We start from the raw sequence: 16,028 nt of genomic DNA on the forward strand, positions 1-16,028 counted from the left end.
CACTTGAGCACAGTGTATTAATATAAGAAAAGATATTAAACATTTAGTGACTTATTTCTATTTTATATCATCACTGTGCTCCAATTGGGTCCACTTGAGCACAGTGTATTAACATACGAAAAATATTAAAATGCAGTGACATATTTTTATTTTTTATCACTGTGCTTCACTAGCACTAAATTGGGGCCACGTGTGCACAGTGTATTAACATACGAATGAAACATTTATTTCCATGTTATCTGTGCTCCACTGGCGCAATATTGGGTCCACTTGAGTACAATGTATAGAACATACAAAAAGATATTAAAGTTCAGTAACTTATTTCTATTTTATATCACTGTGCTCCACTGGTTTCAAATTGGGTCCACTTGAGCACAGTTTATTAACATACGAAAAGATATTAACATTAGTGACTTATTTCAGTTATATCGCTGTGCTCCACTGGCGCCAAATTGGGTCCACTTGAGCACAGTGTATTAACATACGAATGAGATGTAACATTTTAGTGATTTTATTTCTATTTTATATCCTTGTGCTCCGCGTACAGATTCTTTTTGAAGAGAGATGTGAAGTTGATAAAAGTAGATATCGAAACTATGATAAACTGATGATAATAATAATAGTTACAATAAAACACATATTTTATATATTATGTTCCAATTATATAAATCTATATTACACTAAATCAAAACGATGGATGCACACACGGCATTATGTATTTTCAGTAAAAAAAGTCACTAATTCGTATCAGATTGTAGGCCTACTAATGAAATCACGATTGTAGTACAATACGGGGAAATGTAGCGGGGACGGATGAGAACAGTGGATAAAACTTGCACATTACTTTGTTTAACATTATTCATTAAGCCTACGTTATTTACATACATATACAGTAGTTAAATAAGTCGTGTGTGTTGTGAAAGAGTTCGATCGTTCAAGCGGTGGTAACTATGTAGAGGCTCGCAGATCAAACACAGAAATAGCGGCCTAAAGTTGAGTATCAAACGACTCTGTATTTGCTGTTTCATGAGTCGTATTACATATTCCGCTATCATTATGCAAATCGTCTGACACGTCACAAGTCTTATTGTCGTAACAATACTGTGTATTGTTTTCAGATGTCATCGAAGAAAACATCTCTGAAATGCAGTCCAGCGTAACATCATTCTGCTTCACCCCTAAGTCCAATCCATGGACCTCTTCAGGTGGTGTTTTTCGTGGAGACGACGTAAGTATGACGTCAGGAAGAGAGTCGGATTCAGGTCCGATGCTACTGTTATTGTTAACTGTAATTGACTTAGATCGCATTCCATGACGTATTACCTCTTGGCGCCAACTTTTTCTTTCAAAAAATATATTATCATCTGAAAGAAAGATCAATTTACGAATTCTTAGTACATTTTAAAAAATTGTTTAAAAGTCGTCAGTAAGTAGTGAGGAGAAGCATTAAGCTCTGCTACACTATCAAACTAGTTTGACAAAAATAGGGTAGGGATATGCCCAAATATGGTAGTGATATGACATCATCATGTCCATATATGGGCACATCACATTTTTCACAAAGTTTGATTGGTCAATTAAGACATGTAGTTACACTTGCTCGTTGTTGCTTTCAATTTCTCACTCAAATCGATAATTACATAATGGATTCAGAATGATCAACACTTCACAAAAGAGTTTTCAATACTTTACCACTAAGCTTGTCTAAGAATAATTAGGCCAGACAATTATCTTAATTTTAAAAATAAACACATTGAAAAATAATCAATTAGTGTTTATTACGGCAGCAGTAACTACGTCAAACGAGGCATAATCAAGTTTAATAGAAAAATAAATTCAATCAAATTTATTCCATTGCAAGGACATTTTCACAAGGAGTTTTTGTCTGTGGTAAATTAGTATTCCAATTTGCAGTAACAAAGTACGCATACAAAACAATTATTGCTAGTCTATTGTACGAATTCAGATACAAATGACGTCATCATTCAATGATTGTAATGCTTTCATTAAATCAAAACATAGATACATAGTGTATGTATGTGTTAAAGCTCTGTCTACACTATCAAACTAGTTTGACAATGAAAATGTGATGTGCCCAAATATGGTAGTGATGTGCCCAAATATAGTAGTAATATGACATCATCGTGTCCATTATGGTCACATCACATAAAGTTTGATAGTGTAGACAGAGTTTTAGATATACTATTAGTGTAGGCCTACAATACTTTAGTTGATTAGCCTCAATCAACGCGCAAATGGAAAGATTAGACATGAATTTATAAAGTGTAACAACGCACCTTCAGGTTTCGGAAAGCTTGTGCAACTAATATAATACAGAAACAACTTAGTGAAGTAGAGAAAACCTCTCCTGTAGGTAGCGTTAAAACACGCGTAGATAACAGGGTTGATAAATGCGTTGGCGAACAACAGTCGCAGAGCAGCTACAGTAATCTCTGGATCTGCAGGTTTACCAATCTGTGTCAATATAATTGTTACCTAAAAAAATCATTAAATAAAATAAAAGGAATTAAAATAATTGAATAGTATAATAAAAAGTATGTATAAAAGAGTTAATGGTAACAACGATGATGATGAGGATGATGATGATGTTGAGGAGGAAGATGACGATGATGATGACAACGATGATGACGAGAAGATGATGATGATTACGATGATGATGATGAAGAGGAGGATGATGATGATGCTGATGATGATGATTATAATGATGATGATAATGATGATGATGATGATGATGATGATGATGATGATGATGATGATGACGGTGACAACGATGATGACGATGATGACGACGATAATAATGACGATGATGATGATGACGATGATGATTATTATGATAGAAAGATCGACAACAATGACATGATAATTCTCATGCTGAAGATGATGCTAATGAGGAAATAGGAAATAAGACCTACGGTATAATAAATTGTACTTACAAAATAAGGACCCCAGAAAAGAAAAAACAATCCACTGATGATTAGTATTATTCTGGCAGCCTTGCGCTCTTTTTTCGCGCGTTTTCCTATCAAAGTTTTACTCTGCGTCAGCACCATGTCAGCGGCTGTCTGTTCCTTCGTACGACAGGAACAACATTTAGTCGAATACCGACACAACTGCACAGCTACTATAATGTTACAGTACGTAAATACGGCAAGACCAACGACGTAAGTTAATCCGTATATTACAAGTATTGCCACGTAATATGTGGAGGAAGTCGACCAGTTGTTCATGCATATGTACCATCCTTTTACAATGCCAATAGTGTCTAAGAACCCGATAACCGTCACAAGAGTACTGCCGAAGCTGAACACAAACGTTCCGAAAATTCCGAGTTTTATTCTAAACGTTGTGACCAGAGATCGGTATTGTAACGGTTTAACAAGAGCGATGTATCGATCCACGGTTAGCATCACTAGTATAAAAAAGGAAAACTTTAAGCAGGACCATGCCATGTAATATTGGACGCCACAGATGTAAATACCACCGACCCAATGCCCGGCTACGAGACTGATTATTGAGAACGTATGTATGCCGAAGATATTCAGTAGATCGCTAAACGCTAGGAATCCCATTAAAAGGTCCGTATAACTTTTACGATGTCTGAGAATTTTTGATGAAACAGCAATTGACATTATGTTGCCACATATTGCTAAAGGTATCATGAAGCCATAGAATATACTGTTCGCCCTGACTTCTGATGGAGTTAAAATGTATGACAAACTGTCTAAGCTGTCTGTGCCATCGGTAGAGTTCACCAGAGTGTATACTACGTCAGCCTCAGTCACCAGATCCATATCTCACCAGTTTGTGTCTCGATGCATTTGACGAAATTATAGTTCTTCCGTTAGGGCATCTACAAAAAAAATAAAACTTTATTATTCATACTACTGTATATACATATCAATCAACTTGAAAAAGACATAATGAAAACGCCCTTTGCAGTAAAGTATGAACATAAATAAAGCAGAACATTCGAATCTCGATTGAAGCGACTATTCCTCAATCATACTACAGATTGTTTTATTTAGTTTATTTCACTGTATCACTGAACATTTCTCTTCTGTCAGTCTACAAACAAAACAAATACCAGCTGGTATTACAATTATGTAACACCATGTAGAAAATGATAATACTCCATATTAAACGTATCATTGAATTAATCTAAATCAATTAATTTACCTCATAACAATTGGTACGGTCAATTACGTATTATTCGAATATTAATAACAATGTTATGTGCTGTATAGCTTGGAATTAAATACGTAATGATATTGAATCCATGCTGATTGTATACGATTGGCCTCGGGACCGAGTCGACTCGAGACCGAGTCGACTCGAGACCGAATTGACAAGGAACCGCGAATTGACGAGGAACCGAGTTGTAATCGGGGCCCGAGTTGACTGAGAACAAGTGATTATACATTTCAAATTCGCACTATAGGCTCTTTTTATTGTAGTAGTAGTAGTAGTTCGGGAGATATTTTTAGGATAAGAAAAGAAACACTTTGATATCTGTGTCTGAATAATAAAAGTTTATTTAATATCACCACTTCATCGTACAGTAAAGCTCTGTCTACACTGTCAAACTTCACGTTTGATGTGCCCAAATATGGTAGTGATATGCCTAAATATGGTAGTGATATGAAATCACCATGTCCATATATGGGTACATCACATTTTTTTGTCACATAAAGTTTGATAGTGTTGACAGAGCTTTAGATTCCTCAATTTGGTCACTGTGCTGTCTCCAACGTTTCGATCTGTTTGATAACTTTATAGAATTCACATCAATTAAGTAAGAAGTAAATCAATTAAGAATAAAGAATTGGAAACCGTGTCTCAGCCTACATCACAAAATACAGTTCACTATTGTGAATCCATAAGTAAAATCAATATGAAGGAACATGAACATGCAAAATTCAATTTACGCAAAATCCATTACCACAGTGCTAAGTTTCAAGAATAATATAGTTATGTAGGCCAGTCAAAGGTGTTTGCAGCCAAGCTTTTTAAAGAAGCGTTTAGGCATGGAGTTCTTTACTCCATGGTTTAGGCCTACTAAAAAAAAACACGCCAAACGGAAAAGGATGTGGTACCGAGGAAATCATGGAGCTTACTGGTCGTGCTATGTTAACGGACAACCAACAATTACATCTCTGAATAGGCCCACTATTACCAACAAAATCCGTCAACATAGCCATAAACTCAACTAATCAGAGAGTTTGTTGTCCGGGTTAATTAATTTTAGACTCGATACGTGGGCCTACAGAGGCCGAATACCAGTGATGTACTGTATTGCACTCACAAACGTCACGGCATAACGTTTCCAATAACGTCCTTAATTATATAAAAAAAAAAAGATGTTTTAATATTTCGATTTCAATACAAACAGTAAAACAAATTTAAGGAAGTTTAGTTTGAAAGTTGAAAACGTTGAAAGTTAACAAAACATTAGTGGCATATATCATAAGTATTCGATAATTCATAAAATGCCGAATACATTCTTCAAGATGTTTTTCCACTGAATCCTAAGCTGTAGAAAATGCAGATATCCTACCTTTGAGGGCATGTTGAGGATCGTGGAGGAGGAAGACCCAATTTCAACCCTGCGATCCAAGGTAAGATCATGGGTTACCAGATCATGGTGCCGTAAATACATACAAGTTTCACAGATAGGCCTAATACAATCCAGTGCTAACAAAAACAAACCTTATTAAACGAATGTGTTTACATTATGAAGAATGTGTATGTATGAACCACAAATTGTAAAGCTACCTTGGAAGTTACAAGCGATGTAGAGTTTTGCTGGTACACTTGACGTATTTGCTTTCGAACTGCGTAACTCCATAATTTCAACAGCCAATGTGTACTAGATCCTTATCAGTACAAATATTTCTAAATATCCGCATAAATTTTCCGGTAATAATAACTCTTAGTACAATAAGTCATCATTAATTATTAATCATTCTTAAAAACCACGAAGAGTTAAGAAGGTATATCAAATGTTTAACGTTCGTGAGTTGTTGTTCGCTCGATTTACGGACGACAATACAGGCCCGAAGTGTGATCAAATTTCGTGTGAGGCTTGCTATTGTCCTTGTAGACCCAATCGATCCACCGCGGGGCACCAGACAAACAATGGGAGCTCTTTGTACACAATTGGATATTAAACTGTACACGCCGTTTATTTAATTTCTATTCAGTTGCTACTCACATGTTGAAGAATGGTATGCACACCTTTTGTCGTTGAGGAACATTTACACTGTCATTCAAAGCATGGATCCATGTTCAAAGACACGATTGGGGCTTAGCAGACTACAAGAAGATCGTTTTAGGTCTATACTGTTGTAATAACACACGCGTGGATATACATAATTAGGGCCGACCATGGAGGTATCTAAGTTTATACATTCGTGGGCCTTACACGATTTTCAAACAGAAAAATACTAACCGGATCGAATTATTTTCATTCGTAACTTTAAAAAAAAATTATATTGATGAAAACGATTTTAGTAATTCGCTTGAAAGATTAGATGTATGTACTATAACATAAGACATGTCGCGAAACTTAAAAGGTTTAATCAGAGTGAACATTGCGGAGGTACACGTTTCACCATATAAATGAGAAATAAAATAACTTAAGACATAGAATACTTTGTACATCTAATTCTGACTAAAACATATATAGGAGGAAAAATAAGAGAAATGTCGATATTATTAACGCTCTCGAGTAGAAATGATATTAAATAATAATGTAAAATAAACATAATTTTAACAGTGCACAAAAATATCAACCTACCTTATTGATGTGATTGAACTTCCATCAATAAAAAAAAAGGTTTGTTACGACTTAAGTTCTTTAGCCAACATTAAAGATAAAGAACCAAGACAATCAGAAAATCTACTTTCTGTGTCTTAGTGAGGAATAAAGCAAATGATGATTGAAAAACAAATCGATCAATTATTTTTTCAGTAGAAAATTAGAAAAATAAAATTGGTTTTGGTAAAAACCCATATGTAATATAAAAGTGCATGACAAATTAAACCTACCTTCTTGATGCAATTGAGCTGTCGATATAAAAAAATTATGCAACGATGTGAGCTTTATAAAATGCACTTATTAATAATGAGACAATTTTGATTAGGTTGTAAGGGTTAATGCGCTGGTTCTATAGAGGCCTTAGTTAAGCAATCGAAAATGTAAACAACTTTACCTCTAAGTGAATGATTTCATCGATAACAAAAGGGTTTGTGTTGATTTATTAAAGTCAATTCAATTAGCTGTTAGCCAACATCGATTGGACAATTGAATAAAATGGTTAGTTGTTTCCATACAGTGTAAATAAAGTGAAACTTTGCTATTGTGGTTTTAATTCTAAGGACATTAATAATTGACAAGTGAGAAATAAACAGTTAAAATGAATCATGGATGAAATTATGAGAGTAGTCGATTAAAATTCATAAAAATGTTAACGGTTTGTTCAATCAAGGCAATCTAACAACATGACACTGAGCTCGCTTTGACAAGATAGGAACTCGTAACAGTCCTTTGATCATATGTCTGGCTGCGACAAACACCAACAATACTATACATATTCTCCGCCGCGGTTCTCAGTGTAAGGAACTGATCGTGTCGCAGCCACAGATGAATACTTTGATCTCCGGAGCTTGTTCCCTTCAATCAAGGTACCCTTCAATCAAGGTAATCTAACAACAGGACGCTGAGATCGCCTTGACAAGATAGGAACTCGTAACAGTCATTTGATCTTATGTCTGGCTGCGACAAATACCAACTTTACTGTACTATACTATTCCCCACTGATGTGTCGCAGCCACAGACAAAACTCTTTAATCTCCGGATCTCAGAATCATGTTGTTAGATTGCCTAGCTTAAACCAGGTTAATTTGGACAATGAAGAAATCGCCCTTGGGTCGTAAAGTCAATTTTGATAAAAGAACACCAGATTATATTTACTTAAAATGTATGTGCTTAATTAGAAATTGGATTAAAATACTACCAACGTGCTTAATGCAATATTAAATAATAACCTTTTTATTATATAAAACGTCGAATCCAATTATTTAAAGTGTGAGGCCTATTTCAAAGTAATTACAGTATAACGTATATTTTATTTTAAAACTAAAATCCTTGATCATGGTGAAAATTCGTTGACATTTGACACACATTGACTTGATGTTACATTTATGTATTATATTGCTTTTGAAGTGAACCTCTAATAAGGGGACATTAAAACAAACGTGTTAACACTATCCAGGTGACACTTTGCTGGTTGGATCTGGATGAAGAAGGGTCTACGTATTATAAAATATGCTTATTTGCTGAGACAATCTGGAATAAATTGTTCAAACATTGATGTTTACCTATCATCTTCCAAATAACAGGTGTTACACTTTTCAAAACCTCAAATAGAAACTGATGATATTTATCATTAATATTCCAAATTTGGGCATTTTCCAAAATATTACTTAAAAGTCGTAAAGTCTATGATATTCAAATTAACATAAAACAAATAAATTTAAGAATGATTATCGAAAACATTGATTTTTAAAATTTATTATAAAATTTCAGAATTTGATTATAAAATGTATCTAAAGCTCTGTCTATACTATCAAACTTTATGTGACAAAAAATGTGATGTGCCCATATATGGACATGATGATGTCACATCACTACCATATTTGGTCATATCACTATCATATTTTGCCACATCACACTTTGACTTTGTCAAACTAGTAGACAGAGATAGTGTAGACAGAGCTTAAAGATGTATTGTCCCCCAAAATCATGAAAAATAAAGATTTTTAAAATCGGACTTTGAATAGGCCATTTTGCAGTTTTAATGAAGTTGTTCACTTCCATAAGAAAAAAAACGGGGGAAAAAAATTATTTCACCTATAAAAAGACAAAATAAACAGTTAAATTACCCAAAAACTCATTGTCTTCCAGACAATTTGACCATTTTTTGCTTTAAATTACATTTTTCTCAGGTAAATACATTTTTTTCAGACCCAATTTTTTGTGAGAGTGAATAACTATTATGTGACATTAAAATAACATATTCAACAAAAAAATTTAAAAAAATATTTTTTTAGGGGGACAATATATCTTTAACTCAATTTTACCACATAATACTATCATTCCTATCAAATTAACTCTACATTGAACATTTCTTATATTTATAAGTAGTACAAATACATTAACAGATAACTATAATATAATTATATTATATAAGGATTACAGTAAGTACAGTAGTGATATACCACATGCATTTCCAATACTTTTTCTTTGCATTAATTAAAAAATAAATTTAAACATATATACAGTATGAGACTAATTAAATCCGCAATAAATGTGCATACTAATTTTATTTTAAAATTCTAATTTCTAAAATTAAAATGTATGTGGAGCAATCATTAATTAATTTGGAATTGAACATACAAATTAAAGGTGCATTTCTTTTGCGTAAAGTTTTATAAGTTTGTACAAAGAGTTGGAACTACCTTAGTACATAATCAATGCATTATACTATACAGTAAAACCTCTATTTAGGGGACACCATTAGGACCAAACAAACTTAATAGTGGCTTCCCCTAAATATGAATTAGCCGAAGTTTTAAAACATATATTTCCCCTTGTTTGTTTCATGGGAATGTGTCGCAATAATAGAGTTATGCGGTTCTACTGTATATACTAATTTAAGATTATTTATTTATGTTATATACATTATGAATATTGAAAATAAGTACAAATTCAAACAAACATGATAATTCATGTTTAACAAATATTATATTATGTATGCAATTATAATTTTAATATATCACTTCATCACATAAGTATAGCTACTGCAGTTCTATAGTTATTTGTATTATAAATAAAACTGTTATCAATTGATTTTAACACTAATATTTATGTTATAATGTACATCAATATCAAGCTTTTGATTGGACAGCTAGAGTTAAGTACATTTTGCCATTTACTCTATACATTAAACAAAGAGAATTAATTATGTTACTAGTTCCTATGTACTTCCTGCCCAACCCCACACTTAGAAATGTGCTATTGGCCATGATAGCAACCCACTATATTCAGTAATAAGCCCACCCACAAACCCATCGGCTTATACAAAAGTATGGTCAGTTTGGAGGACAAACTTCACGTAAATTTTATTTTAATATATTAAAAATTGACGGGACGATTACAAATTCTCATCTTTGGTCTAAATATTGCTATGTTTAATTCATTCCAATACATGATATCAATAAAAAATGTTTCTTAAAATCAATTTTAATCAAGTTCTAGAAATTAATTAGGAAAAGTGACTGTGTTTCGTCCTTGCTTCAGTCAATTTCTAATGCAGTACAGTATGTCTTATAGAGAAATTAGAATTTGAATTGGAAAGTAAATCGAAAATTAATTACTATTTTGTGAAATAAAAAAAAACAATAATTAATATCTCCGATCGATAACTAATCAACTAAGTAGAAATAAACTACTGTTTAAACAGCTTTTTTTTTTATCCAGAATTGTAAAATTTCGTACTGAAATTCATTCAAGTAAACGTTTTAGCTGTAACCTTAATTTCTTTTTAGGATAGAAGATTACCAGAAACAAAAACTATATACGACACAACCTCATCACATCAACATAGTATAGTAACATTGTTATATGATAGTACAGCAACCACAGCATTGTTGTGGATAGTCGGGGGCGTAGACTTTGTGTTCGAAGCCGTAAACGTGGAAGTGACCCATCTTGTTCTGCCATTGGTAGTTGGCCTCGGCCACCGGTATCACACGGACTTGCTGACGCTGAATATTAGAAAAGACAATAATTTAATACATAATATAAACTACAATACTGATTTAAGAAATTCCATGGGTTAGGTTCTTAACAAGGCCATATACATGGCTGTAGTCGCGTGCTCAAATTTAGTGTTCACCGACAACTGACATAGTGAGCTGTAGAGTCGCGACTACAAATTATTGGTTGGTAGTTGGCCTATGCAGTTAATTTTTATTATGTACTTTGATCCAGTTTTATTTGGAATACAGAAGAACTCCTCCCTTAAGAGGACACCTTCTTGTAGTAACAAACACTTTAACACTACAGCCAACCCTTGTTCAGAGAAAACTTAGTTGGGTCCCAAAAATTGTCCTCTTATAAGGGATCTATGGAAAAAAAAAATGTTATAAAGGATCTAGTTTTTTGGGTACGTACCATCATTACGATTCTCGCCATTTGATGACTTGATAAGCTGCGATTGACGAGCTGCTGTGAGGCCTGGTTGATGTTATTATCTGGGAACTGATTCAATGGCCACACCTGAGAACAAAAAAAAGAGAAGACAACTTTATTGTCAAACTGGAAGTCAACTTAACTCAAAAGTTTTTCATCCCCTTCCTGCACCCTACTATTAAAACTATGGTGTCAGTGGCATAACGGCTATGAGCGCTCACTGGCTAAACCCAGGGGCCCGGGAGCTTATGGAGGCCCCTAAGCAGCACCCAGAGGAAAACAGGAATCAAAATATGTCGAAACAGGCTAAAACCGCCCAAGGCCTCCAGCTTTGGAGGGCCACTTAGGGTTCATAAACCAGGGGGGCTCAGGCCTCTGTGTTACGCCACTGTATGGTGTATCTTGTATCCTTACTCTTGACTGCTCCTCCTTAAGAGCTATTTCTCCAGTGACTTGTTTGATCAATTCCTCTGGTAGAGCTGTTCTTTCAACCACATGCTCATCAACATGGTTCTTCCTAAATAAGACAAGACATGAAAAGCAGACAATTAGCAAATCAGCTCAGAAATAACTGTTTTTGCACCGAGAACTTACACTAACAACAATACTATTTACAATACACTACCAATACAACTAATATTATTTTTATTGAGGTGTGCTGCTAAGATTGTCAATAGGGAATTTATTTACTGTCTAAATATGTGGCAATCTGTATATACTGTACAGTATTCATACAAGGCATTTAACAACGTACAGAACAAATGAGGGGGCAATATAGTATACGTTTTATCACAATGGGCAGCCCCTATTCAGGAGACATTACTATAACACTATTATGGTAACTTGGTTGAGTCGTCTTGATAGGTGTTCTACTGTATAACATATAAGTGTGGAGATGTTGTGCAATGTGGAATCATTTATAGGCAGAATCCTTACCATGTCGCTGTCAACTGAATAAAACACTTTAGGTTGGCGTGGCCGTCGCATGTCTTACATTTAATCTGGCCATGCCCGTGGCAGGTGTGGCATCTGAAGGAGGAAGAATACATGTCATAATCATATGTAAAGATATACAGTAGTTAGCTTACAAGTGCTATATTTTTGGCACTATGTCAAAGTTCAATTAAATGTCAAAGTTCAATCAAAAGAGAAGCAGTTATTCATTTACTGTGTACCTCGAAAACTTACCTTCTACGCCCTAAACCTGAGCAGTGGTGGCACGGTTCATGGTGATGACCTCCCCCGTGATGACCTCCATGATGACCTCCGTGATGTCCACCATGATGACCTCCATGGTGTCCACCATGATGCCCTCCATGATGTCCACCATGGTGGTGATGATCTGCAACCAAGGTGCGTCCAGTTCCGCTACAGAAGTTGCAACGAAGCTACAACAAAACAAAAATTGGATAGTGTATTTAAACACAAATTAACAATTATTAAAATTACCAAGATTTTTACAACTGAATTATGTTTAAAAGTTGGGAAAAGGTCTATTATATATATATATATATCATGCAGCTGAACAATGTCTTGTTTGACAGGCCCTACTCTAACCTCTTCTGCATACATACAATTACTAAAGCTGTATCATAGCTTTAAAAACGACGTACTTACCCGACCACGCCCAACGCACATGTGACACCTCCTTCTCCCAATACCATGGCAGTCATGACAAGGCTAAGAACAAGAAAAAATAATCATAATGTACGTAATTTAAAAACAAAACTCTGGGCAGGAATAATTTATAATCTCCTCAAAATATGTATGTTGAAATTCTGATTTTTTCAACTTTTTTTATTTCTGTACCTTGACGGACGCCGAATGAGGCACTTCGATTTTCATCACATGTTGCTTGAATAGGAATGGTGGCGCTGCAGGGATGTTCCATGGGCCAGGAGCGGGTCCGTTCGCTGGACTATCAATGGGCTGACCTGAAATTAAACACATACAACACAATAAAAAAAAAAAATCAGAACTAAAATTTAGTAATTTATCACGATTAAATATATACTGTCAACCTAAAAAATGTATTTTTTTAAATTGTTTGTAGAATATGCCATTTTAATGTCACATAGTAGTTTCACTTACCAAAAATTTGATAAAAAAAAAAAATACCTGAAAAACTGTAATTTAAAGCAAAAAATAGTCAAATTGGCTGCCAGTCAATTGGGTTTTGGTTGAATTTAATTGTTTATTTTTTGATTTTACAAGTGAAAAACATTATTTTCATTTTTTGTGATTTTAGTGAATAACTTTGTTAAAACTACAAAATGGCCTATTCAATATCTGATTTTAATAATCTTCATTTTCCATGTTTTTGGGGACAATACATCTTAAAATTATAATTTTTTCAATCTCAAAAACGTTTTTCTGTATGTAAGAAAAGGAACAGGAAATAAAAAAAAATATTGAAACCAAATAAATATTCAACAGATATATAAAGACTCTTGATTATACAGTATTTACGTCACAGAAACCAAAACAGCAATTTATGTTTGAAGATTAGAAGAAGACATTTGTAAACATCTCCCAAAATAAAAAATCTTTTATTTATAGAAATGGTAGCCATGCTACTAATTATCATTTCATAAATCCATATAAGAATAGTTTATGATTATAGTTATAAGCATATAATACAATGGCTATGTCAGATCTTACAAAATGTTATGTAGTTAGTATTTACATAAATATTGTCATATCTATACTTAAATGTCATAGAGGTATTACATTACAGCTAGATAGTCAACTTAAACACAGCTCAAAAAGCAAGGCCAACATGAAGAGTTGACCCTCTAGTTGTATAACATCTCAATATACTCACCTCGGAATGGTTCATAAGCCCAGTCCGTCTTTCTGTTCTCTGTAAAGGTTTCTAAAGTATACTATGAAAAAAAAAATCCAAAGGTTAAACAATTTTTTTTTTGCACCAGGGTTTAATAACCACATGCATCACACAATTAAACCTACGAAAAACGGAGAGTCTTACATGGAATGCACTGGAGTGTGAGATGTCAGTGAAGAGTAACTCTTGAGCTGGTTTTTTGCCATAGCAGCAGTTCTCAGACACAAACTGTAAGAGGGCTTCTCTTGCCTGTTCCTCTGTGATATTTGGCATTCTGCAAAAAACAGAGTGGTTACAATATGTAATTGAGAAATACAAATTAAAGCAAATTACACAAGGTAATCTGAAGTACAATAATGTATGATATTAAACATACGTTGAAACAGCCTGCCTCTGCGGAGGTTGGTTTGCGACGGATTCATCATAAGTTGGTGGCGGAAGTGGTTGTGACATAGTGTTGTAGCCCGATATTTGATCCATTTTCTCAACTGGTGGCGCTGTAGCTTGTGGGGCCTACAAGTTGAATGAATAAAATAATTGTTATCTTGTAAGTGTCTAAAAATAGCACATTGGCTATTAACAACTTATTATCCTAGTGATAACATATCTGAGTCCTGATTGGCTGGTTTAGAGAATACAAACCTGTGCATTCTGGTTTTCCGCCACATCTTCAGATGGAATGTCCCCTTTGTAAGTAGGTTCATCCACATCACCACCAGGCAGTGGTGCACCCCCAGCTGGTGGAGCATTGGGTTGAGCTGCTGGTTGTGGTGGATAGCCACCTTGTTGTGGTGGATAGGCGCCGCCTTGTGGTGGATAGCCACCGCCTTGTTGTGGTGGATAACCGCCTTGCTGTGGTGGATAGCCACCGCCTTGTTGTGGTGGATAGCCGCCGCCCTGCTGTGGTGGATAGCCGCCGCCTTGCTGTGGAGGGTATCCCCCACCCTGCTGCTGGTAGCCACCTGGCTGCTGTTGCCCTGGGTGTGCCCCAGCTTGAGGGTAGCCTTGTTGTTGTGAGTACATACTGTAGATAAACAAGAAATATTTATTATAAATATATGCATGATATACGATAACTTTATAATTAAAAATGATTTGTGTAAAAAATATGGTAGGCCTATAATTTTATACCAGTCCAAAGCAAAGCAAGTCAAACTTAACAGTAGGCCTAGTAAAAGGAGACCACACTTAAGATTTATTGACATCCCACACAGACCTGTCTTACCTTATTTTATTATGCTCTGGAGTGCTCTAATAGTAATAATATTTAATAAACCACTTAACCTACTACCACTACTAAGTGTTGCCTGTACAATATTGACAATCTTGCTTAGTATATTTTCAAATTGTAATACACCTCCTCTATTGCACAATAGAACGGAAATCATAATGAACCGGATATCAGTAAAAGTATTAGCTAGGAAGGAACAGGTACCGTCGCACGCCAGTACAGCCCACCCCTTGGTGCTCGGGTATCCTCTTACACAACCTCACTCAATGCCAGGCTAACATTTTGCGGTTGCGTAATCGGCTCGGAGAGCGTTATCATAGCGCTACAAAATCATAGTCTGACTTTCCTGTAATCTAATATTACTAGACATTTACGCCAAGATTCATATTGCTAGGCCCATATTTGTAGCCGGAAACTAACCTGCTTTGTTGTTGTCCGCCGCTACCTGTCGCTGCGAGAATCGGTGTTTTTTCGTTAGCCTCCGATGACATGAATAGTTAAGCACGTTCTAAACTTTAGATGTCAAAGTTCATACGTGATTTCTTTGCGATTTATGCGATTTTGTTATAATTGTTGGCAATCAAAAAAAACCTTTTAGGACAGCATGTGTGGTCATGTGGTAGGGCTTTTACGCACATCCATCAGCATCACATGATTTATAGTAAATAACTTATTAT

General features: G+C 34.8%; 2 protein-coding genes across 4 annotated transcripts; both read right to left on the minus strand.

Annotated features, from left to right (window-relative positions):
• Positions 1-229: 229 nt before the first annotated feature.
• LOC144855522 (5-hydroxytryptamine receptor 4-like) lies at positions 230-7,478 on the minus strand. 3 transcript variants are annotated; one of them, XM_078713411.1, is made up of 4 exons: positions 7,069-7,478; positions 2,955-3,871; positions 2,298-2,496; positions 230-1,364 (listed from the first exon to the last, which is right to left on the minus strand). In XM_078713411.1, the coding sequence occupies exons 2-4, from the start codon at positions 3,810-3,812 to the stop codon at positions 988-990; spliced, it is 1,434 nt and encodes a 477-aa protein (XP_078569537.1). In that variant the 5' UTR covers positions 3,813-3,871; positions 7,069-7,478; the 3' UTR covers positions 230-987. The 3 variants fall into 3 exon arrangements, with proteins under 3 accessions (XP_078569537.1, XP_078569535.1, XP_078569536.1); XM_078713409.1 differs by lacking the exon at positions 7,069-7,478 and adding an exon at positions 5,794-6,096; XM_078713410.1 differs by lacking the exon at positions 7,069-7,478 and adding an exon at positions 5,576-5,647.
• A 1,099-nt stretch (positions 7,479-8,577) lies between these two features.
• On the minus strand, positions 8,578-15,934 carry LOC144855809 (protein SSUH2 homolog). Its single transcript, XM_078713750.1, has 12 exons — positions 15,772-15,934; positions 14,763-15,144; positions 14,497-14,633; positions 14,265-14,394; positions 14,100-14,160; positions 13,085-13,209; positions 12,893-12,955; positions 12,464-12,663; positions 12,212-12,304; positions 11,690-11,792; positions 11,258-11,362; positions 8,578-10,848 (listed from the first exon to the last, which is right to left on the minus strand). The coding sequence occupies exons 1-12, from the start codon at positions 15,840-15,842 to the stop codon at positions 10,702-10,704; spliced, it is 1,617 nt and encodes a 538-aa protein (XP_078569876.1). The 5' UTR covers positions 15,843-15,934; the 3' UTR covers positions 8,578-10,701.
• Positions 15,935-16,028: the final 94 nt, after the last annotated feature.

Source organism: Antedon bifida, chromosome 11, assembly GCF_963402885.1.
Source record: "Antedon bifida chromosome 11, ecAntBifi1.1, whole genome shotgun sequence".
Taxonomy (NCBI): domain Eukaryota; kingdom Metazoa; phylum Echinodermata; class Crinoidea; order Comatulida; family Antedonidae; genus Antedon; species Antedon bifida.